At 52.2% G+C, this 21,949-nt stretch overlaps 3 protein-coding genes across 4 annotated transcripts in view; 1 reads left to right on the forward strand and 2 right to left on the reverse strand.

Moving 5' to 3' along the window:
• The window catches only part of AP1M1 (adaptor related protein complex 1 subunit mu 1), a 30,137-nt gene extending 25,799 nt beyond the window's left edge, over nucleotides 1–4,338 (reverse strand). Inside the window, exon 1 of the mRNA XM_081093471.1 lies at nucleotides 4,186–4,338. Coding sequence (XP_080949597.1) covers nucleotides 4,186–4,227 — 42 coding nt within the window. The 5' untranslated portion in view covers nucleotides 4,228–4,338. The remainder of the gene's footprint in view (nucleotides 1–4,185) is intronic.
• Nucleotides 4,339–6,922: 2,584 nt separating this feature from the next.
• On the reverse strand, nucleotides 6,923–12,628 carry FAM32A (family with sequence similarity 32 member A). The gene is made up of 4 exons (XM_081093160.1): nucleotides 12,501–12,628; nucleotides 12,229–12,370; nucleotides 8,347–8,400; nucleotides 6,923–8,059 (listed from the first exon to the last, which is right to left on the reverse strand). The coding sequence occupies exons 1-4, from the start codon at nucleotides 12,572–12,574 to the stop codon at nucleotides 7,991–7,993; spliced, it is 339 nt and encodes a 112-aa protein (XP_080949286.1). The 5' UTR covers nucleotides 12,575–12,628; the 3' UTR covers nucleotides 6,923–7,990.
• A 2,584-nt stretch (nucleotides 12,629–15,212) lies between these two features.
• Nucleotides 15,213–21,146, forward strand: CIB3 (calcium and integrin binding family member 3; the record flags this gene model as incomplete). Of its 2 annotated transcripts, XM_081093179.1 has the most annotated exons (6): nucleotides 15,213–15,263; nucleotides 15,475–15,509; nucleotides 17,616–17,727; nucleotides 18,706–18,853; nucleotides 19,756–19,951; nucleotides 21,125–21,146. In XM_081093179.1, the coding sequence occupies 6 exons, from the start codon at nucleotides 15,213–15,215 to the stop codon at nucleotides 21,144–21,146; spliced, it is 564 nt and encodes a 187-aa protein (XP_080949305.1). The 2 variants fall into 2 exon arrangements, with proteins under 2 accessions (XP_080949305.1, XP_080949306.1); XM_081093180.1 differs by lacking the exons at nucleotides 15,475–15,509; nucleotides 17,616–17,727.
• Between the last annotated feature and the right edge of the window lie 803 nt (nucleotides 21,147–21,949).

Genomic DNA, 21,949 nt, shown 5'->3' on the forward strand with positions numbered 1-21,949 from the left:
TCATTGTCTTTATCCTTTCAAGCCAGAGGGGTGAGGGAAAAGGAGAGAAAACCCCTTCCTTTCCTAGTTTCTCTTTCCTGGCCTGTGGGCCAGGGACCCTGTGCCCTCAGGCCTCTTAGGGACCCAGCAACCAGTGGGTGATTGTGGGCACCTGGACCAGCTTAGGCAGCGGTGGGCAAACTACGGCCTGCGGGCCGGATCAGGCCCGTTTGAAATGAATAAAACTAAAAAAAAAAAAAAGACTGTACCCTTTTATGTAATGATGTTTACTTTGAATTTATATTAGTTCACACAAACACTCCATCCATGCTTTTGTTCCGGCCCTCCGGTCCAGTTTAAGAACCCATTGTGGCCCTCGAGTCAAAAAGTTTGCCCACCCCTGAGCTAAGGGACTCCAGAGTACTCCCTCAGATACTCCTTGCCAAGGGTATATACTGCCTCATACACTGCCCCAGCCTTGAGGGAGAACTGTTATTTTTGGAGATCCATGTGCCATGACCTTTTTTGGATTAGATGCAGTCTATGCAGGAGAGGTGGGGCTACCTGCCTGAGGTCACAGGACAAGCAAAGCTGAGTCAGGATTCCTGCCCCCTTTCTCACTCCCTGCAGGACCACTTCTGCTTGCTAAGCACATTGTTTTCTGAGCTTCCCAAGGCCACTTTCCTCCCCAGACATCCAAACTTTGGGATTGAGCATGGAGCCCTGGGCCCCCAGAGTGCTCAGAGAGAGGAGGAGGCAATTTATTTGCTCACTCTCACCAGAGATGAACAGAGGTCTGCTCATTCAACTCAACAAGCACATACCATGTGCCCCTCTATGGTGACACTGTGCTGGGCCTAGGGATACACACATGACCAAGACGAACAGTCCCTACACTGGGATACTTGCTTGGGGGAACTGAGGGCATTCCTGAGGACCTGACCTTCAAACTGAGGTCTGAGGGGACAGGCAGGATACAAGCAGAGGGACCAGCGTGGCAGAGGCCACAGGTGTAGGGGACACAGCCCATGGGGGTCCTGGGAGCACTGGTTAGGTGAAGTAAGGATAACCTCTAAGCTGGGTCCCAGATCTAAGAGGACAAAGGGAGGAGGAGGACAACATTGAGGTGACAATCTCTTACCCCCGATGTTGCTCTTAACCCATAATTCCTTCCCCACAGAGAGCGAGAAGGGTCTTCTTTTTTTGGAGGGGGGAGGGGCAATTTTTATGAGTTTATTTGAGCCAAACTGATGACATGCCTGAAAGCAAGATCTCAAATGCTCCATGGGCCTTCTTAAACAGAAGTCAGACGAGGTCTCTCCCCTGCTGAAACTTCGATATTCCCTAGCCACCCCTCACACAGAATTAGTTGCAAGTCTGTCTCCATGACCATCTGGCTCTTTACAGCCTCTCCAACCCCTCTATGTCCACACTCCCCTGGCTCACCCCACTCTAGCATCCTGGCCCCCTTGCTGGTCTCTGAGCAATCCACATCTGCTCCTGCCTCAGGGCCTTTGCACATGCAGTTCCCTCTGCCCAGAATGCCCTGGCCTGGCTCTTCTCATTTCTCAAGCCTCGGCCCAGATGGCACCTTCTCCAAGAAACCTATCCTGTTTGCTCTGGTTGAAAAATCCCATCCCATCCCTCTTTACCGCCAACCTGAGTTTACCTTCTCTGCCCACATCACAGCTGCATTTATCTGTATCCTCATTTATTGCCTGTCGCTTCTACCAAAGTCCAACACTCCCAGAGAACAGCGACCACTTCCAACTCGTTCATGGCTGTGTCCCTCCATCCAGAACAGAGCCGGGCCCATGTAGCTGCTCAGTACATGTCTGTGCAGTGAATGTGGGGGTGAGAAAAAGGAGGCCAGGATAATGCCCAGGTCTCGATGTGGACAGTCCCATGGATGGCAGTGTCACTCACTGAGATGGAGAGAGAGCAGGTCATTTTGGGAAATGCCGAGTTTGCACTTGCTGTGGGACCTCCATGGTGTCCCGCAGGCCAGTGGGTCTCCAGATAAGTGCTCTGGAGTACAGTACAAATTTGAGTCATTGGCACATTGACATGAATCAAAGCCAGCCCAAGAGGACAGTCAGAGAGGCACATCTAGGCTCACGCCTGAGGGCCGAATCCAAGGGGAGGGCAGTAGAGGAGGGGCCGGCAGCCAGTGAGAGAAACAGGAGGAAACAGAGTACAGTGACCTGGAGGCCAGCGGAAGCCTGCTGAGGAGTGAGTGGCAGTGGTGTCAGAAGCTGCAGAGGAGCAAGAAAGATAAGGGCAGAGAAGTGTTGCGGAGGCTGTCTATTAGCTAAGTATGGCCATGCTGGAGTGGGGGGTGGGGGGAGGGGCGATTTTTATGAGTTTATTTGAGCCAAACTGATGATCAGAGGCTCTGGCTGGCAGGCAGATGTGTGGTTGTGAACTTCTTGATGTGCCATGACTTTATTTTGGATTGCATGCAGTCTATGCAGGAGGCAAACTTTCAAAACATGCAGTCTATGGTAAGTGGAATAATAAATGACAGGATGGCTGCTAAGGATGGGAGGGAAGCCCATGGCTGCCTCAGGAGCTTCCACAAGGCAGGACTGACCCTGCCCTTACGGCTAACTGGCTCTGACCATCTGGATCCGTGTGTTTCCCCTGCCAGACCGCAGGCCCATGTTGCCTAGTATGGACTGTGGGCCCAGAGTGGTGAAGGCACTTGCCCAAGATCATATTACCGAGCAGCAGTTTTGACCTCAGCCCTAACCCCACAGTCACGGTGAGATGGTCCGCACAGGGCCTGGTGCATGTTAGGTACTGCTGACATGCTTGCCGAAGGAACAAGTGAGCTGCGACAGGCAGCCTGGGGGACCTCTGGGGACATGGGGCCAAGGTGGAAGCAAGAACATATGCTACCGGGACTTAGAAACCCACCAACACCCAGCCAGCCTTGGCGTGCCCGTGTCTCCCCTTGCCTCTAAGACGGCTGGGGAAGGAAGTCCCACACTGGGAATCACTGGCTGTTGACTCTGGGTAGCACCCAAGGCAGGCAACCCACCCAAGGAGCTCTGGGGAAGTGCTGGGGTGAGGAGCGGGGCAGGAAGCAGCAGCCACTTCAACTTCACTTCCCCCTGCTTCGGGCTAACTCCTGCCTGCCCCACCTAGGCTGGACACCCACACCCACAGTTCTCACTGATCCATGTGGGGCTTAAAGTTTAATGCTGCTGGACCTGTTCTTGTTGCTCCAGATGCAAGAGGCCAGATGCTTGCTTTCTCCATCCAGCAGGATGGACTAGGGGGAAGGGAACAGACCACTTCTGAAAGGATTCGAGAGCCCCCCTTTAAGCAGCTTTCTCAGACCACCCCCCCCTCCCCCGGAAAGGCACCTGGGTCCTAGCTATGTCCAGCTCCTCCAGGTTTCAGCCGGATTCGTCATCCCCTCCAGGAAGCCCTCCCTCACCCCACCAGCCCGGGCTGAGCCTCCCTATCACCTCCTCACGGCGGCACTACTGCGATTTCCATTTACTTGTGCTTTCTGAGATCAGTGTCCCTCTCCCCCAGACTGTGAGCTCCAGAAGGGCAGCACCTGATTCTGACGGTGCTCACTCAAGGCAGCCCAAGGCCTCGCGCCCTGCCCGGCACCTAGGAGGTGCTCCTCCAATCGTCCGCGGAATGAACAGACGGCTCCGGGTTCGACTCCTACACCCGCCACTTCCTGTGGCCAGTGTGACCGAGGTGGGTTTGTGCAACATCTCCGTGCCTCCGTTTCTCCCGTCTGTGGAAGGGCTCCCCCACCACCCACTTCACCTCACCCTTGTAACTTCATGTCGCAACGAACGTTAAAAAATTCCTACAGAGAAACGGCCGGATAAACAGAAGCTGCCGCACGCCGAGAGGGCGGGACTGGCCCGAGGGCACCCGGGTCGCGACACGCCTCCCCACCTCCGGCCCCGGGTCGCGCGCAGCTGTTGGGCTCTAGGCCTGGCTCGGAAGCCGCCGGCGGCTCACCCTCCCCGCGGCCCGCACCGAGGCCTGGGCCCCCGCCCACAGGGAAGCAGCGTCGGGCAGATGGGTTACTTAGCAACAGGGTGAGACCTATTGGTTTCTTTGCTTAGGGCCAGGGTGGGTCCCACTGGCCCATAACCCATAACAGGGTGGGTCCCCAGGGGCGAGGAACTCGCCGGTTGCTTGGCAACAGGGAGGGTGGGGAGCCCTCCGTACCTTGCCCTTCAAGTCCAACACGTAGACGGCACTGGCGGACATGGCGGTTGCGGGAAGCCTCGGCAGTGGCCGAGGGCGGCGGCGAGGGCAAGAACTGCCGGGCGTTGAGTAGAGCCAGGCACACCCTGCGACGGTTCGACTCCACTTCCGGTCCAGGGAGTCGCGCGCGGACCGTTATGTCCGGTAGGGGGCGGAGCTTCCAGGAACGCACAGGCGCAAAGCGCAGAATGTGCAGGCGCAGTACGCCCGAGGAGACCTTATTTCACGCTCCCACCTAAAGCGTCCCGGAAGTAACATCTAGATTGGCGGGCCGGGCGGAGCTAACTGATGCGGGCACAGCTGCTGTGGAAGACTTGGCCACGGGAATCTTCATCCTGTGGGCTGTTAGGTGAGAGATCCCCCTGATGGATCCACCTGGGGCCCAGCCCTATGGAACCCCTATTCTGGTGGGGGAGTCTAGGAAACAAATAAATATGCAGTCACCAATTGTGATACGCTTTAATGGGGAGGTGGTGATTACTTGGAAAGAGGGCAAACAAACCCTGAATAGCTATCAAGCCTAACCAGCAGTCACTACCTGACACCTGTTAGTGTCAGCATTAGTCAGTGAACAAGCATGTCTCTTTATTGCCTAGAATGATCTGAAAACCACGCCCCATTGCACCTGGGCGAACAGCACGTTTTTATTTCCGTAGTTAGTGGCCACTGATGGGTAATGCAAATTGTGACCCCTGATTAGTCAATTGAATTGTATCTCATTTGCTTTTATGAACATTTGGGCTGTGGAAAAATGCCTGCATTCTGTGCCAACGGACCATCATAATGCCTTGGGGATCCCAATCCTGCAGTATCAGAACCATTTACTTGCACTGCCTGCCTCTCGTTTTTTTAATCTTCACCTGAGGATATGTTTTTAGTGATTTTTTAGAGAGGAAGGGAGAGAGACACACAGATGTGAGAAACATTGATCGGTTGCCCACCGTAGGTGCCCTGACCTAGGGATCCAACCTGCAACCTCAGTATGTGCCCTAGCTGGGACTCAAACCCACCTTTTGGTCACGGGTCAACGATCCAACCAACTGAACACCCAACCAGGGTGCCTGCCCCTCACTTTTGATTGCTCCTCCCATCTCCATCTGGGTTTTGAAAGATGGCTTTTGCAATAGTGTATATCCTCTGCTAAGGATAGAGATATAAATGCAGGAAAATCCAGAGAACATTGGAATATTAGAGCACTGCTAAGTAAATCCTGGTCGGGAAGCATTATTGCACAAAGCAGCCCATCCTATATAATAAAAGTCTAATATGCAAATCGACCAAACTGCTGAACGACCGGTCGCTATAACAGGCACTGACCACCAGGGGGCAGACACTCAACGCCCTCTGGTGGTCAGTGGGCCAGAAGCTGGGCTCATGGCTGACGAGTGCAGCAGCGGTTGGGGTAGCCTCTCCCACCTCTGCAGCAGAGCTAAGGATGGGAAGCAGGCCTAAGCCATTAGTTGGACATCCCCCAAGGGCTCCCAGACTGGGAGGGCGCAGGCTGGGCTGAGGGACCCCCCCCCCCCTCCCAAGTGCACAAATTTTCACCGGGCCTCTAGTTTTCTTATAAGAAACATTCTTCACATAAATTACTTGTAACTTTTTCTCCTTATGTGGAGGAACTTGACTCATCTTAATTTCATCTTTGGCATTTATATTTAAATATATAAGCCAGATTTCACCTCTGCAACATCTCTGAAAAAAAAAAAAAATATTGTGACCCTAGCAGGCTTAGCTCAGTGGATAGAGCGTTGGCCTGCAGACTGAAAGGTCCTAGGTTCGATTCTGGTCTAGGGCACATGCCCGGGTTGTGGGCTCAATCCCCAGTAGGGGACGTGCAGGAGGCAGCCAATCAATTATTCTCATCATTGATGTTTCTATCTTTCTCTCTCTCCCTCTCCCTTCCTCTGAAATCACTAAAAATACATTTTAAAAAAATATTGTGGTAAATCAGGGTTTTTCAAAATTTGCTGTATGTTAGGGTCACTTGGGGAGCTCTGGAAAATCTGACAGATCTCCATCCCAGGAAGTATCAGTGGCTTTTAATGTTTAACCTTCAGCAGAATTTGAGAGCCACTGTTAAAAACTGTAAGTGATGGCCACAAATAAACCCTGTCTCCTGGTGTTCAGGCCTTTTAGTTCCCTCCTAAATTGGGTGACATGACTTTTGTTGTCCAATGAAATAGCCTACATGGAGAGAAACCTCGAGGACAAGATGCCACCTTGGACTTTCTGGCTCCAGGCCAAGTCAACACAGTTATACAAGGGAACTAAACTATACCACATGGAGCAGAAGAACCACCCAGCTGAGCTCAACCTATCAACAAATCGGGAGAAATCCTTAAAACCTTAAGCCACTCATTTTTGGAGCAGTTTGTTAGGCAGGGAGAATTGGAATGTTTATCTTCCACATTCTGACTTTTCACAGCACAACATGCTCAGACTCCAACCAATGGCTCGTGGATAAAAAAATATCTGCAAGTGCCTTTCCAACAGGTAATATGGGAGGCTGCCCAATGGAGCCAGTGGTAATGACCGTAACTTCTCCTTGGTGGGTTGTGAGCCACAGGTGAGAACACATCATCTAATTTTATCCAAATTGAGGGCAAATATTTTGGCAGCACACATCCTGTGTGTGCAATAAATCCAAGACAGAGTTTATAGTGATAAACAACTTACAATTAAAACACTCAGGCTTATATTTAATATCTGGTTTTGCTTTATTGTGCAGTTCACATATGACAACCCCAAACCCAACACTTATAGAGTTTTTTCTTCTGAATTTGTTGTTTTTTCAGATGTATGTCAATAGAGACCATATTCTTCCAGTAGCATATGCAGTCCGATCCTCATGCGGGGGGGGGGGGGGGGGTATCATCAGGCCCTCAAAGACACTGGCTCTGCAGCACTAGAACCTGGGTCCTCCCCTAGGACTGCACCCATGTCTGTCTGTGTGGGTCACTGCCCTGGTCCCATTACCCTGAAGCGTCCTTAGGCCGGGAATGCCAAACAGATTGCATGAATGTGCCAACTCTGAACAAACACTGTGCCTGGAGCTCAGCGGTGAAGGTAGTGAGGCAGGAGGCAGTGTCTGGGTTCCATGACAAAGAACGTGGTACTTGACTGGCAATGTCTACCATGGCAACACCCACCTGACATGTCTGGAATAGGAACATTGGGGCAACAGGCTGCATGCCAGCCACTAGCTCAGCTCAGAAAGGGGCAAGGCGTTCATTCCATCCTTGCCTTGGGCGGTTATTCTCCCTGGCCAGCTGGGCTGAGGCAGTCTGCAGGCCACAGGCGAATGGCCTCCCCAGGTCCTGGATGGAACCACATAAGCCCCAGCTAGAGGGAACGTGGAAGGGCAGCACATACATGCAGGGCCCCGTGAGGGTCTGCACTTGCAGCTCCTGCTCCTCTGGGGGCAGTTTCCTCCAGGCAGACAGCTGGTGGACTGTCAACATGAGTTAGATGCAACTTGGGTGTAAAAACACTTCCACTTAACCTCTGAATAAACTCTCAATAATTTCCAGTTCGAACTAAAAAGCTTCATCGTCAATGTGCTATTGAGAAACTAAAATAGCGTAAAAGGATAGTCTTACTTTAATCAAGTTCCAGAATGAGGGCACATTGCTTTGAAAAGCACTGTCTCAGCAGAAGACGCAGGGTGTGTGTAGAGTATTTCTAGAAAATTCCACAGGCACCACACATAACCCCAACCTGGCCTGCTGTTCCCCTCAGTGTACCCATACTCTGGGTGGGAAGGCTACTTCGTCCAGCTGACCTTGGGAATGTCATAGTGCTCTGTGAGTGTATCCAGGTGTCTGTTGAAGTCCTGGGGAAGCGGAGGAAAAAGGCCATGTCATCACAGCACCCAGCAGGGTTACTAGGGACACATGCTACCATCCACCCCCACTTTACCCTGTCTCCCCTCAGTGAGCCCCCTGCTCTTAAAGCCAGCCTGCCAGGCCTTATAGACGCCGGAACCCTGGCCTCTCCCTTCAATGACCCCAGGGAGGTTGGGTAAACCCGCCCCCCACTGACTCCTCTGCCTGGCTCCAAGCCTCTGGGCCCCGTTGGGACCTACAGGACTCAGCCTCCCCCAGTGGACACATGACTTACCTCCACTCTTTGCTTGTGGGTTTTGGAGGCTTTCTTCAGGATCCTTTCCATTTGCTGAAGAGAGGAGAGAATGCAGGTGAGACATAGCAGAGGCTAGCACAGGGTGGAAGACTGGAGCCCCAGCTGGCCTGGCTCTCACACCTACAACAGCTGGAGGTCTCAGGTCCCTCAAATCCACTCAGGCTGGTCTGACAGGGACCCCTGGCTACAACACATCCCACTAGAAACTCAGGTCATGAGTGGCAGGAAATGTACTAGCACGACTACTCCTGGGAGCTGTACAAGTGCTTCCTTGGGCAATTGGCAGAATTCCCATTTTTTCAGAAAAAGGAAGTCCCAGATGGGGTTTGAGGAAGAATGAGAAATGAGCAAAGGGCCTGACACATAGTAGGCCTGAGTGACAGTATCCATCTAATGTTCACAGTGCCAGGAGGGCTACAAGATACAGATGACCTTCATGAGTGATTCTAGCTTATGTATCCAGCACAACCATGGCCTGGCTCAGCATTCATTCCCAACACCCAATGGTACCTGGTAAGAGTGTGGGATGCAGAGCCAGAGAGAGCTGGGGCTGCACCTGACACTACACGTACTAGCTAGGTGACCGTGGCCAACTCACATTGGTGGCCCCCCCTCCTCATGCATCCAGAAACTGCTGCCTGGTATTCCTGGTCTTGTGCAGTTGTCTGACTACACTGACTCTGGACTGGCCCCATGACTCAGTTTATTTAACAGAACGTAGAGTCAAGACCAGCCAGAAGCCATAAGAAGACTCAACATCTTTTCCTTTGTGCCCTTGGGAACCAGCAATCCCACAGGAAAGAAAGGACCTGGCAGGTGAAATGACACGTGGGGAGAGAGGCCACGGAAGGAGCACTGAGGCATTGGACATGTGATGGCAAAGCCCCAGCTGCCGTCTGACTGCACCAAACGCTAAGCAAGGTCAGCAGAACCACCTAGATGAGCCCAGTCGATCCACAGACCCAGGAGATATTACTGTCAGCTGCCACCTGGCTGTTGCTCCCTGTCCCTCCTGTTTTCATTTGCTGCGTCATCTCCCTCTGCCTTGTCATCTCCCAAGTGAACGACTCTCCCTTTGTCTGCCCTGTCCATCCCTGCCTCTCTTCCTACTGCTGTGAGCCCACGTGAGACCCATGTGTCCTCACAAGAAGCCGAACTGACTTGAGCAGCTGTCACCAATGCCAGGCCCTTTGCGGGGCTCTGCCTTCTCTCTCCCAACTCCAGGCACCAAGTTCACAGGGTGCCTTGGGAGCTGTCACCATCTCCATTTCACACAGAGGAAAAAAGGACCAGAGTGTACAGCGGGTGATGGGCCTGAAGATATCAAGCCCTGACCCCTTCCCATAGGCAGTGGCTCACCCCAAGGGCCCTGCACCCAGGAGCCAGGAGCGGTCCAGCCTTCTTGCTCCCTGTGCCCAATCAAACACCTTCCACCAAACACAAGGGTATCTGCACTGCCCAACTGTGCCTAGCTTTGCCCACACCTCCTTTCTCTCTCATCCACCTCACCTCTCTCTCTGCTGGGTCAAACAAAACTGACAACAGTACTTCTGGGTTTAAATGCCAACAATAGGCCCATTTTTCTGTTCCCCTTAACAGTAAATCTCCCAAGAGCCATTTCTATTCCCCATCTCCACCTCTGCCTTTCCCCACCTTCTCTTGGATCCACTCTAATCCGCCTTTCTTTTTAAACTTATTTTTCATTATAGTTGACAATATTTAATCGGTCTTTCTTCCCTCTCATTCTAAATGCCAACTAAGGGCTCTCAGTGCTCACCCCACAAGACCTCTTGGCAGCATAAGACACAGCTGATCACTTCCTCCTCGTCGAAACACTTTCTCCGCTCAGCTCTCAAATACACTCTCCTGCTATTCCTCCTTCCCATGTTCCTTTGCAATTTCTTCCCTGCCACCTTCTAATCACCAGAGGCCAGACCTTACACCTCTTCTCAGACACTGTCTCTCTTCAATTTCCAACATCTATCTGGGGCCCACCTCTTGCCCAAACTGCAGATTCAGATGTCAAACTGTCCACAATAATTCTCCACTTGGATTTCTAACAGTCGCCTCAAATTTGACTTTTCTAAAACCAAGGTCTTAATACCTTTCTTTAGAAACCTATTTTACCTGCAATCCTTCCTATTTCAGTAACCAGGACCTTCATTTACCTTGCTTCTCCTGCCAAAAATCTTGGTCATCCTTGATTCTCCTTTCCTAGCCCACAGCCAATCCATCAGTTGATCCTGTTCTTCATTCAAAATCTACCCCAAACCCGATACCTTCCACTGTTACTGCCTGACCTTGCAGGTTACATTAGCCTCTCCCTACCCCACCCCTGCTCTAGGAGTAACATCCCAGCCCTGCCTCTGACTATAACCTTAGGCAGGGACTTAAGTGCATTCACTTGTTAAAATTCTCACCACAAACCAATGAGGTAGGGACTTCAACCCCACTTTACAGACGAAGAAACTGAGGTGTGGGGGATTAGCCAAACTGTCCAGCGTTACACCACCAACAAATGGTAGACAGAGTAGAACCCAGGTATGTCTTGCCAAAGCCAGTGCATCTCTTTTTTTTTTTTAATGACTGAATTAGGCCTAGGAGCAAAGAGTAAATTTTTCCCTAATGTCACTGGACCAAATCACCCAGACCACGGTTAGTTTCTCAGCCTGGGCACTACTGACATTTTGGGCCAGATCAGTCTTTCCTGTCTCAAGCACTGTAGGATGTCGGCAGCATCCCTGGCTTCCACCCCACTGGATGCCAGGAGCACCCAGCCTGAATTATGACGAACAAAAATGTCTCCAAATATTGCCAATTGACTTCCTGGGGATGTAAGTCGGGGGCGGGGGGGGGGGGGGGGGCGCAAAATGGCCCTCAGTTGAGAACCACTGACCTAGACCTATTTTTCCCCTCCCCGCAGCATAAAGGCCAAGCTTATCTATTTAAGGCTGATCCCTCCTATCCCCTGTTGCACACATTTATTAAGTGTTTAATATTAAAACAGTGGTTCTCAACCTTCCTAATGCCGTGACCCGTTAATACAGTTCCTCATGTTGTGGTGACCCCCAACCATAAAATTATTTTCATTGCTACTTCATAACTGTAATTTTGCTACTGTTATGAATCGTAATGTAAACATCTGATATGCAGGATGTATTTTCATTGTTACAATTGAACATAATTAAAGCATAGTGATTAATCACAAAAACAATATGTAATTATATATGTGTTTGCCGATGGTCTTAGGCGACCCCTGTGAAAGGGTCATTCAACCCCCAAAGGGGTCGAGACCCACAGGTTGAGAACCGCTGTATTAAAATAAACAACAGACATTTGAATCTGCCAACAATGTTGTCATGGAAACTGACTGTGGTGACTTACAGCAGGGAGCATGACCATTTAATATCAACAGCTAACACCAATGAGCACTGACTTTATACCAGACCTAATGACAAATGCAATATACTTGCATTTCAAAGGTCCCATCCTTCTTAAGAAAGGGGGTCTATCCTGACTCCTACAGATTAGGAAAACGAGGCACGGGGAGGAGACGAGTTACTGGCCCAGTGTCACGGGACGAATGAGAGGCGGCACTGGGATTCAAACTCGGGTCTCTGGCTCCCGCTCCTTTCCACGCCACCTGCAGCTCTACCTTCCGCCTGCACTCGGCCCGAGGGGCTTCCCAGGCAGTGGGCTCTTCCCCTCACACAGCATCTTCTCCCCGGAATCAAGGTCCTCCCTGGCCGCTCGCCATCCTCAAGCGTCCGGGTTTCGAGTCTCCCGGCCCGTCCTAGGCATCGGCTCCGGGAGACGCGTGCCCACGGAGCGGGGCATCCCCGGCCTGCCCACCCGCCTCACCCGCTTTTCCTGCATCTTCTCGAAGGCCGCCTGGGCCGGGGTCCGCTTGTCCAGGCCGCGCCGCTTCTCCTCCTCGTTCTTCTTGCTCGTTCCCATGGCTTCCAGGAGTTTCGCCTTGTCTTTGTCTTTCTTTTTCTTCTTCCTGAAAGGGGAGACGGGGGGGTGGTGGTGGGCGGGTATGGGGTGAGATCGGATCAGAGAGCAAGAGGCCGAGGTGTCGGAAAGTGGCTTAAGGGCAGAAGATGGGGTTCCCGCCGGCTCTTGGGACTCACCGCTTGGTCACGCCGAGCTCTGCGACGCCTTTCAGCTTCAAGGGCCCCTTTTGGACCTGCTCGTAGGCCGCCATGGCGCCCGCCCGCAGTTTGGTAGTAAACTGCCACACTTCCTGTTTAGGAACATTATATCCGGCCGAAATCCCGCCTCACTTCGTCCTCATTGGCTGACCTAGGCGCTGCTCATGCGCCTTTGGTACACTTCTGGGTCTGTGGGCGGGGCGGAGAGTCCGGCGCTACCGCCTCCTCCGACACACTTCCGGCTTTGGCACACACTTCCCGGCTGTGGTACACACTTCCGGTTTTGACACACTTCCGGCTGTGGCACACGCTCTGGTTTCTCTGCTCTTGCTCCCCCCTCCCTCCCAGTGAAGCCAATTTGACAAATTCCATTTCTTAAAACCCCTCGTCTTTTTGAGTGTCTTGCGTACATTTGGATGTCGTTTTCTTTTGTTGCCGTATTTTGAGGGTTCAATGGGTAATGTGAATCTTAGTTTGTACTACTGTTGCTCAAATTGTTGAGGATGGGGATGGGGGGACCGGGAGGATGAGGGGGGCTGGGGGCGGGGGGAGCATTCCCTAATACACTCGTAGACGACTCGGGACCGTCTCGGTGCTTGCATTTCCCAGTTCCACCTGCAGGAGGCAGCAAGCGACTGCCCCATTCTCCAGCCGGGGCTCGCCCTTGGGCATTCCAGAACTGGACGGGTGCCCAAAGGGAAGGACGCGGGCTGCCAGCCTGTGCCAGTTCCCACTTGGGACCGTCCGTGGCAGAACCAGCTCCTCACAGAGGGCCAGGAAAGACTCCACCGGGGAAATGAGTTCTCCCCCAGCCAGCCCTGCAGCTGTGGAGCTGGCCTCTGGCGCCCCCAAGGCTTTTGTACCCGAGAGCAAGTGTCTTCGTGTCTCTGACCTTCCCTTTCCGCATAAAATGGGGATGATTATGACAACAGCTAACACTTCATGTGAATCATCTCACTTACTTCCACAGTCACCTTAGGACATAAACCAGGCTATTTCGCAGGTAGGGAAACGGAGGCACAACTGTAATCCAACCTACCCTGAGTGTTCCATCCTTGCTTTTGTCACCACACCATGAAACCACCCATTGGAAGTGGGTGTAAATACCTTTCAGACAGTATTTCTCAACCTTCTTTCTCATTATCATCCCCTTAAAAAAACAACTTTAATTTAATGAGAGAAGTTAAATACTGATGAGTAAGATTTTGTCAGGGAAGGTGAAGCTCTGGAGGGCCGCACACCACTGAAATATCTTGGGGGGGGGGGAGTCTTGTTCCCACCCCAAACCACCCCGATTTGGGGTTAATATTGCCTCCACTGATAACTTCTAGTCTTTTTTTAAAAAAAAATCCTCACCCAAGGAGTAGGATATTTTTTCCATTGATTTTTAGAGAGAGTGGAAGGGAGGGGGGAGGGAAAAAGAAAGAAGAGAGAGAGAGAGAGAGAGAGAGAGAGAGAGAGAGAGAGAGAGAAACATTGACCTGAGAGAGACACATCACTTGGTTGCCTCCCGACCGGGACCAGGGATTGAACTTGTAATTGAGGCATGTGCCCTTGGCTGGGAATCGAGCCTGCTATACTCTAACCACTGAGCAACCCGGCCAGGGCAATAACTTATATTTTAAGCGGAGAGGACATATCGGTGTTTCCCATTTGGGGCTGTTACAGGTTTTTGTGTGAACATACATTTTCCTTTATCTGGGCCTGTCCAAGAGTTCACGTGCTGGATCACATGATAGTTGCATGTTTGTTTTTGTTTTGTTTTTATTGATTTTTCCACAGGCCAATGCTCCATCCACTGAGCCAAACCGGTTAGGGCTAGTTGCATGTTATTTTATTTTATTTTTTTGTGGTAAGAACACTTAACATGAGATCTATCCTCTTAAGAAATTTTTTAATATGTTTTTTTAATTGAGTTTTAGAGAGAGAAGAATGGAGAGGGAGAAGGGAGAGAGAGATAGAAACATCAATGAGAGAGAAACATCAATCAGCTGCCTCCTGCATGCCCCCTACTGGGGAACAAGCCTGAAACCTGGGCATGTGCCCTGACTGGAACGCAACCAGCGACCTCTTGGTACATGGAACAATGCTCAACCAGTGAGCCACACTGGCCGGGCTTAAGAAATTTTTAAGTGTACAGTACATTAATGTTGACTATCGTGCAATATTGTGCAGCAGATCTTGGAGTTTGTTCATCTTGTTTGGCTGTTTTGGTTGCAATAATGACCACTAGTATCTTCAGAATTCTATGTGGTAGGTATTAAAGTAATTTCCGCCTTATAAAATAAGGCTCAGAGAGGTCAGGTGACTGGCCTGAGGCCGCACAGCTAGTGGTTGGAGAACTGGTATTTGAGTTGGGGTATGCTTGCCACCTCCCCACCGCGCTGCCTGTCTCTGGAAGGTATCCCCTGCTCGCAGGCTCACCCGGTGGTGGCAGATGTGGTCTGAGGTTCTGTGACCTCCCACAGCCCTTCTCCTTGCCCTGGTGACCATGGACATACTCAGGCTGTTGTCCAAAGAGCTTGGCTGTAACTTGAGTCTCCCCCAGGCTGGGGGTGATGGGGCGGGTGGGCGGGTGACAGCCAGGGCAGGGCGATTTTTCTCAGACACTGGTGTGTGGCAGCCTGGCAACTGGGTGGCATTGAGGAGACTGGGGGTTTCTGGAGCCTGTTCCTGGCAGTGGCCTTCACCATGGGCAACAAGCAAACAGTCTTCACCCATGAGCAGTTGGAAGAATATCAGGTAGGAGTGATGAGCGGGGCCCTCACTGGGTTCGTCAGCCTTGGATTCCTGGCCTGAGGGATGGGGACAGCATCCCTTGGTCCTGGGTGTGCAGTCACAGGGGTTCCTGTGTGTGGCATCAGCAGAAATGAGAATGGGGGTGGGGGTGGGGGTGGAGGAGGAAGGAGGCCCCCCAGTAGGGTCTGGGCCAAGCCACCACCTCTCTCCACAGGACTGTACCTTCTTCACAAGGAAGGAAATCATGAGGTCAGTCTGGGGATGAAGGGAGGAAGACCTGGACACAACTTTCTATACGTTGTCTTTGCCGGAGGAAGTTTGCAATTTGACAAGACTCAATGCTTCACCGCAGAGTGATAATGAATGCTCAGTAGATGGAGGCAGAGATAGGGAGGCTGAGAAGTCACATCTTGTCATATTGTCACGCCTCTAGGCTGACAAGCTTAGGCTTTCCCCCAAGGGTGGCAGGGAGCCATGGGGAGGGTGTGGGCAGGGGAGAAACAGATCAGCATGTTAGAAGGCCCCCCTGAGGCCAATGGGAAGAGGCTGGGACTGGAGGCTGGGAGCCCATAGGCAGAGTCCACAGCCAGCTCTGGGCTTTGGGGTTGGCCTCAAGGTGAGACCGCTGCAAGTCCCCAGCGTGTGAGCGCGACAGGCATAGCTGGGCATCCCACATCACCGCCTGGCCCCTGGTGCCATCGTCCAGAGGCCCCGACCCAGGGCTTGGAGCTGTGAAACCCAAGCTTCCCAGGGTTTGGCTGCAGAGTGATCGAGGCCAAGGGTCCAATTATGTGGGCACAGGGCATCCATTATTGATGGGCACACCTTTCATGAGTGAGCCCCATTGTCTGGGCGAGGACAGTTCGCAGGGTCACCCTGGCCATCGTTATCGAATTACTGATGGGAAACTGAGGCTGGAACAGGGGCGGCTGGCCCTGGCTTGGCAAATGGGCCAAGACCCAAGGAGCTTGAGGGCTGACATGTTGTCTGTCCCAAGCTTCTCATTTGTCAGACAGACTAAGTGGAGCTCAGAGGATTAGAGCAGCGGTTCTCAACCTGTGGGTCGCGATCCCTTTGGCGGTCGAACGACCCTTTCACAGGGGTCGCCTAAGACCATCCTGCATATCAGATATTTACATGACGATTCATAACAGTAGCAGCATTACAGTTATGAAGTAGCAACGAAAATAATTTTATGGTTGGGTCACAACATGAGGAACTGTATTTAAAGGGCCAGAAGGTTGAGAACCACTGGATTAGAGGGACTTGCTCAAGTCCATACAGAAACCCAAACTCAGGTTGTTCCCTGAGGGGACCCAAATAAGGAACTGGGTGGTCATGACTGAATTCCAGACATTCCCTCCTTGAGTTCCTAGTGGTCATTTGACCCAGGAACTCCTTGTCCCCTTCTGAGACAGTCCCTAGAAGCGTGGGGACCTCTAGTCATCAAGGAGGGTCTCTACAAGGCTGCTGCTCAGCATGCTCCTCCAGTGAAGGTATGGCATCACCAGGGGAGGTCATCAGCGTGGAGAGCTGCCCCCTCCCCCCCGACTAGGCAGTGTGTACGTCATTTGGTGTTTTCCAAAGTGCGTTTCAGTCACCCTCTCAAAAACCTGAATTTTAGCCTTTGTCTTTGCTCGGCCCCTTTGAGTGAACCCTGCTTCTTGCTATGGAGGGAGAAAAGCAAAGTGTGAGGATGGGGATCTTAGAGGCATGACCTTGCCGATAATGTGATGGTGTCCAGAGAGTCATAGGTTGGCTCAGAGTCTCCAAATGCTTGTTGTGCAATGACCTTAAGCACTTGCCCTTCTGCCCACCCAGTCTACGTGGTGAGCTCCCATTCCTGCTTCAAAGCCCAGCACCAATGCCTCCTCCTTCAGGAAGTCCTTCCTCCTCCCTGGCTTGCTTTCCCCATTCAGGTCTCCCTGAGCTCTAGGGCCCTCTTTTTTGTGTGTGTGTGGGAGGAGAGGGTTAAATAATTCTTTATTGTTGAAAGTATTACACATGTCTCCTATTTTCCCCCCATTGACCACCTCCAGCCCCTCCCCGCCCCCTCCCCCAGGCGCTCACTGTCCCATTGTCTGTGGCCATGGGCCTTGTATGTATGTATACAAGGTTCCTGGTTGATTACTTCCCACCCACCCACCTTCCCCCAACCCCACAGAGCCCTCTTTCTACCTTGGCTGTGACCCCGGGGAGATAAAGGTGCCTGTATGCCTGAAGGCCAGGTTGATGGCTCCTAGGAACCCAGCATCTTGCAGCATGGAGTGAGCAGCTGCAAGTGAGCGAGGAGGGTCAAGTCCTCTTCCTCCCATCGTCTCCCAACCCTTCCCGGTGTTTCCATCCCTACACCAGGCTCTTCTATCGCTACCAGGACCTGGCCCCCCAGCTTGTCCCCCTCGACTACACCAGCTGCCCTGACGTGAAGGTGCCGTACGAGCTCATCGGCACCATGCCTGAGCTGAAGGTATGCTTAGGCAACAGGGCGGGCAGGGGAAAATGGTAACGATGTCCTTTGCTGCATTCCTATGAGGTGAGTGCTGCAATTATTCCCATTTTATGGATGAGAAGACTGAAGTTCAGACAATTTAAGACACTTGTTCATGGCCACACAGCCAGGACGTGACATAGATGGGATTCAAACCCTGGGCTGTTGGGAGGATGAGATAGGATAATGCAGGTAAAGGGCTTATAGTACAAGGCCTGTTGGGTGGCAAGGACTCAGGGAACATTAGGTCTGTTCATGGTAGGAACCGCTACATGCAAGTTCGTCTCAGCTGGATATTCAACACTCGGTTTGTGTCTCTAAAAGGGACTTGTGGAGTGAGGGACTGTGCAGAGAGATTCTTGTATCATCAGGGACAAAAACCTCATTCAAGAGGGACAGAATGGATTCGATCACATGAGCAAAAAATCCACCCGTACAGCTGGGACCAGGGTCTCTGAGGATGGGCTCAGGAATCCTCTTCCACCTCTCAGCTCCCCCAGGGAGAGGCTTCAGTCTCAGTCAGCCCTTCCTCTTGCGGTAGTGAAGGGAACGCCCAGATTTCCTCCTGTCGGCTCTGCAACCAGCAGAAAGCAGGCCCTTTCATCCCAATTTTTCAAAAAACATCCCAGGGCAGCTTCTGGTTGGCCAGTCTAAGTCACATGCCTATCCCAGAGTCAATCACAGCTACCAGGTGAATGGAAATCCCTGATGGTCCTTACCAGGGTCATGTGGCTGCCTCTGTAGCTGGAAGTAGGGACAGCACCATCCAGACCCCAGGGGCAGAGAGTGGAAGTGCCTGAAGTTCTTTCCAGGGACCATGAGAGGGAGAGAGTCTTGGTGCGGGTGGGGGGGGGGGGGACGGGACTTGGAGGTTCCCAAGAAGGTGGGTGCTGAGAGGGAGACCACCTGGAGCCTGAGAGCCTAATCAGTGATGGCTTCCCCACTTCCTGTTCCCAGGACAACCCATTCCGCCTGAGGATTGCCCAGGTCTTCTCCGAGGATGGGGACGGCCACATGACCTTGAACAACTTCCTGGACATGTTTTCTGTGATGAGTGAAATGGCTCCCCGTGACCTCAAGGCCTACTATGCTTTCAAAATCTATGGTGTGTGCAGGGCCGGCGGTAAGGGCTGTGAGGTGGGGAGTGGAAACAAGACCAACCCCAGGGCCAGAGGCTGCCCTGCTGTCACAGTGTCTCCCCAAGGGCTTCAAAGCCCAACTTGGTCCTGTCTTCCACCCACCCCATACCTCCCGACCTCACCTCCTTGCTCATTCAATTCCAGCCACACCGGCCTCACTCTTTCTCCAGCACACCAAGCTCTTTCTGCCTCCAGGTCTTTGCCTCTGCCCTCTCCTCTGCCCAGGACACCTTTCTCCTGGCTCCTTCTGATCTTGAAGTCTTGGTCAAAAGTAGCCCCCACCCCCCAGTTGTTCTCCAACCCCCATTTTATTTCTCCCCTAGCATGGGATAATGCTGCTTCATTTCTTGTTCATTGATCTGCTCACTTCTTGTTGACTCTCTCTCTGAGGAGACCCAGGGCAGAAACAGTGTCTGTTTAGTTCACCATCTATTTCCTGGGCCTGGCACATAGTAGGCATTACATAAATACTTGTTGAGTGAGTGAATGAATGAAAAACAGTTATCATGGTGCCTGGTACCTAAGTGCTCAATAAATACTTGAATGGATGAATGAATGAATGAATGAATGAAAATTTACCACAGTGTCTGCCACAAAATAGGTGCTCAATAAATACTTGTTGAGTGATGAATGAATGAAAAAGGTATCATATTACCTGGCACATCATACGTGCTCAACAAGTACTTGTTGAATGTACGAATGAATGAACTTGTCCCTGCCCAATTCAAAGCGAGACCCAGTGTATCTCTGAGGGCCTGGCCTCAGTTTCCCCCTCTGTAATATGGAGACAAGATATGCCCCTGCTGGCCTAGCCTGCCTGCCACCCGCTGTCTGCCTACCCCGCGTCACCATCCATTCTACCGTGCAGACTTCAACAACGATGACTACATCTGTATGTGGGACCTGGAGCAGACGGTGACCAAGCTGACGCGGGGCGAGCTGAGCGCTGAGGAGGTGAGCCTGGTGTGCGAGAAGGTGCTGGATGAGGCCGATGGGGACCACGATGGGCGGCTGTCCCTGGAAGACTTCCAAAACATGATCCTGCGGGCACCCGACTTCCTCAGGTGACCCTTCTTGCCACCCCACACAGTCCATTTCCACGTGTGAGAAAGGATCTTACGGAACTAGTTCATAGACTCCCTTGGTGAAAGTTCCTTCCTTCATTCATTTGTGAGCTTAGGGAACTTTCCCAACCTCCCTGGCCTCAGCCCCTGCACCTTTAAGCCCGGGATAATTAGGAGCCCCAGGCCTCCTCCTGTCGGAGGGCGGGGGGGCGGGGGGGCGGTCACAGCTCTTTGGGTGAGTGGAACATGGATGGACTTCAGCCCTACTTGCCTGAACACCTTGCAGTGAAGAGTCTGCACAACTGTATTTGGCAGCCCTGGGGAAAATCAGAGCCCCCACTGGAGGGTGGATCGCAAGGGTTGCATGAGTTAGTACAGGAGGTGGCCCACCACCTGTTTTTTGTATCTCCAATGAGCTAAGAATCGTTTTTAAATTGCATTTTGAAATGGTTGCGGGGGGGGGGGGGGCAAAGACCAATAGTACTCCATGACACACAAAAGTGACATGAAATTGACATTTCCAGGTCATTCAATAGTTTTGCTGGCACACAGCCATGCCCTTTTGTGTACAGATTGTCTATGGCTGCTTTCAAGTTATAAGGCAGAGTTTAGTCATTGACATTTCAACTATCTAGCCCTTTCCAGAAAAAAAGTTGGCTGGCCCCCGAGTTAGTCCATGAAATTTAAAGCAGTGCCTGGCACACAGTAGGTGTGCAATAACTGTGCTGTGGTTGCTGGTGTGGCTGTTCTTATTGGTGGTGTCTTGACATGCACCGAGGGCCTCCTTTCTCTGCCCTGGATAAGCAAGGCTGGTCTCCTGGCAGATGGAGACACGAATAATGACACCTTCTGTGTGTCCCGCTCTCAGCCCTCAGTGCAGCCCTACGAAGGGGAGACAGCTATCATCCCCACTTCACAGGGGAGTAAACTGAGGCCCAGACAGGGGCAGCCACTCACTCAGAGTCCTACAGTCTGAGTGTGAACTGATCCAGAGATCTGCTCCCAACCCCAGGGGGAAGGGGTCAGGAGAGCCGAGGGCTTCAGGAGGAGGAGGCCCATCTTCCCATGTGGCTACTGGCCGGCCTGGGGGGCCCCCAGCGGGAGTGTTGGGGGGAAGATGCAGGAGGGCGGCCCTCTGCCCGATGACCCTGATCCTTGCCTCTCTGCACACAGCACCTTCCACATCCGCATCTGAGGACCACGGAGGAGGAGCCGGGCCAGAGGAGGCCAGGGTGGCCCTCATCCCACTGTAGAATCTGGGCTCTGCGAATAAACACATCACTGAGTCACACCTTCCTTAAACCTGGTGGGTGGGAGGGAGGAGACCTGGGAGCTCACCTCTGCTCTTCCTGTGTGACCCTGGGTGTGGCCGCCCCCTCTCTGGGCTACCAACTCCCTGACTGAAAAAGGAAGAGTCTGACTTCTAGATCTTTCCCCCACTGTGAAGGCTGGGGGTGCGTGGCTGTGCGTTGGTGAGCAGAGACGAGGTGTGCCGATGAGGCATGCTGTCCCGCCCCAGGGCCCCCCAAACCCTAGTCCCCTTTTTCCTCAATCCCTGAATTCTTCAAAGGGCCTGGAGGTTTAGCTCCTTGTTTGTTTGTTTGTTTGTTTTTATTTATTTATTTATTTATTTATTTAACATATTTTTTATTGATCTCAGAGAGAGAGAGAGAGAGCCATCAATGATGAGAGAGAATCACTGATTGGCTGTCTCCTGCACACCCCACATTGGGGATCGAGGCCACAACCTGGGCATGTGTCCTGACTAGGAATTGAACCATGACCCCCTGGTTCATAGATCGATGCTCAACCACTGAGCCACGCCGGCTGGGTAACCCCTTGCTTATTTATTCAAGCTGCCGGGGAGGCCTCTGCGGGGGTGCCAGGAGGGCCACTCACTGAGAGGGGCGCAGTACTCTCAAGTTTATGAAGCACTCGCCCTTCTGCCATCTCATTGGATCCCAGCAGGGCTGGCCGAGAACCAGCCACTTCTTTCAG

Source organism: Myotis nattereri, assembly GCF_964212035.1.
Source record: "Myotis nattereri genome assembly, chromosome: 5".
In the NCBI taxonomy this organism is placed as follows: Eukaryota; Metazoa; Chordata; class Mammalia; order Chiroptera; family Vespertilionidae; genus Myotis; species Myotis nattereri.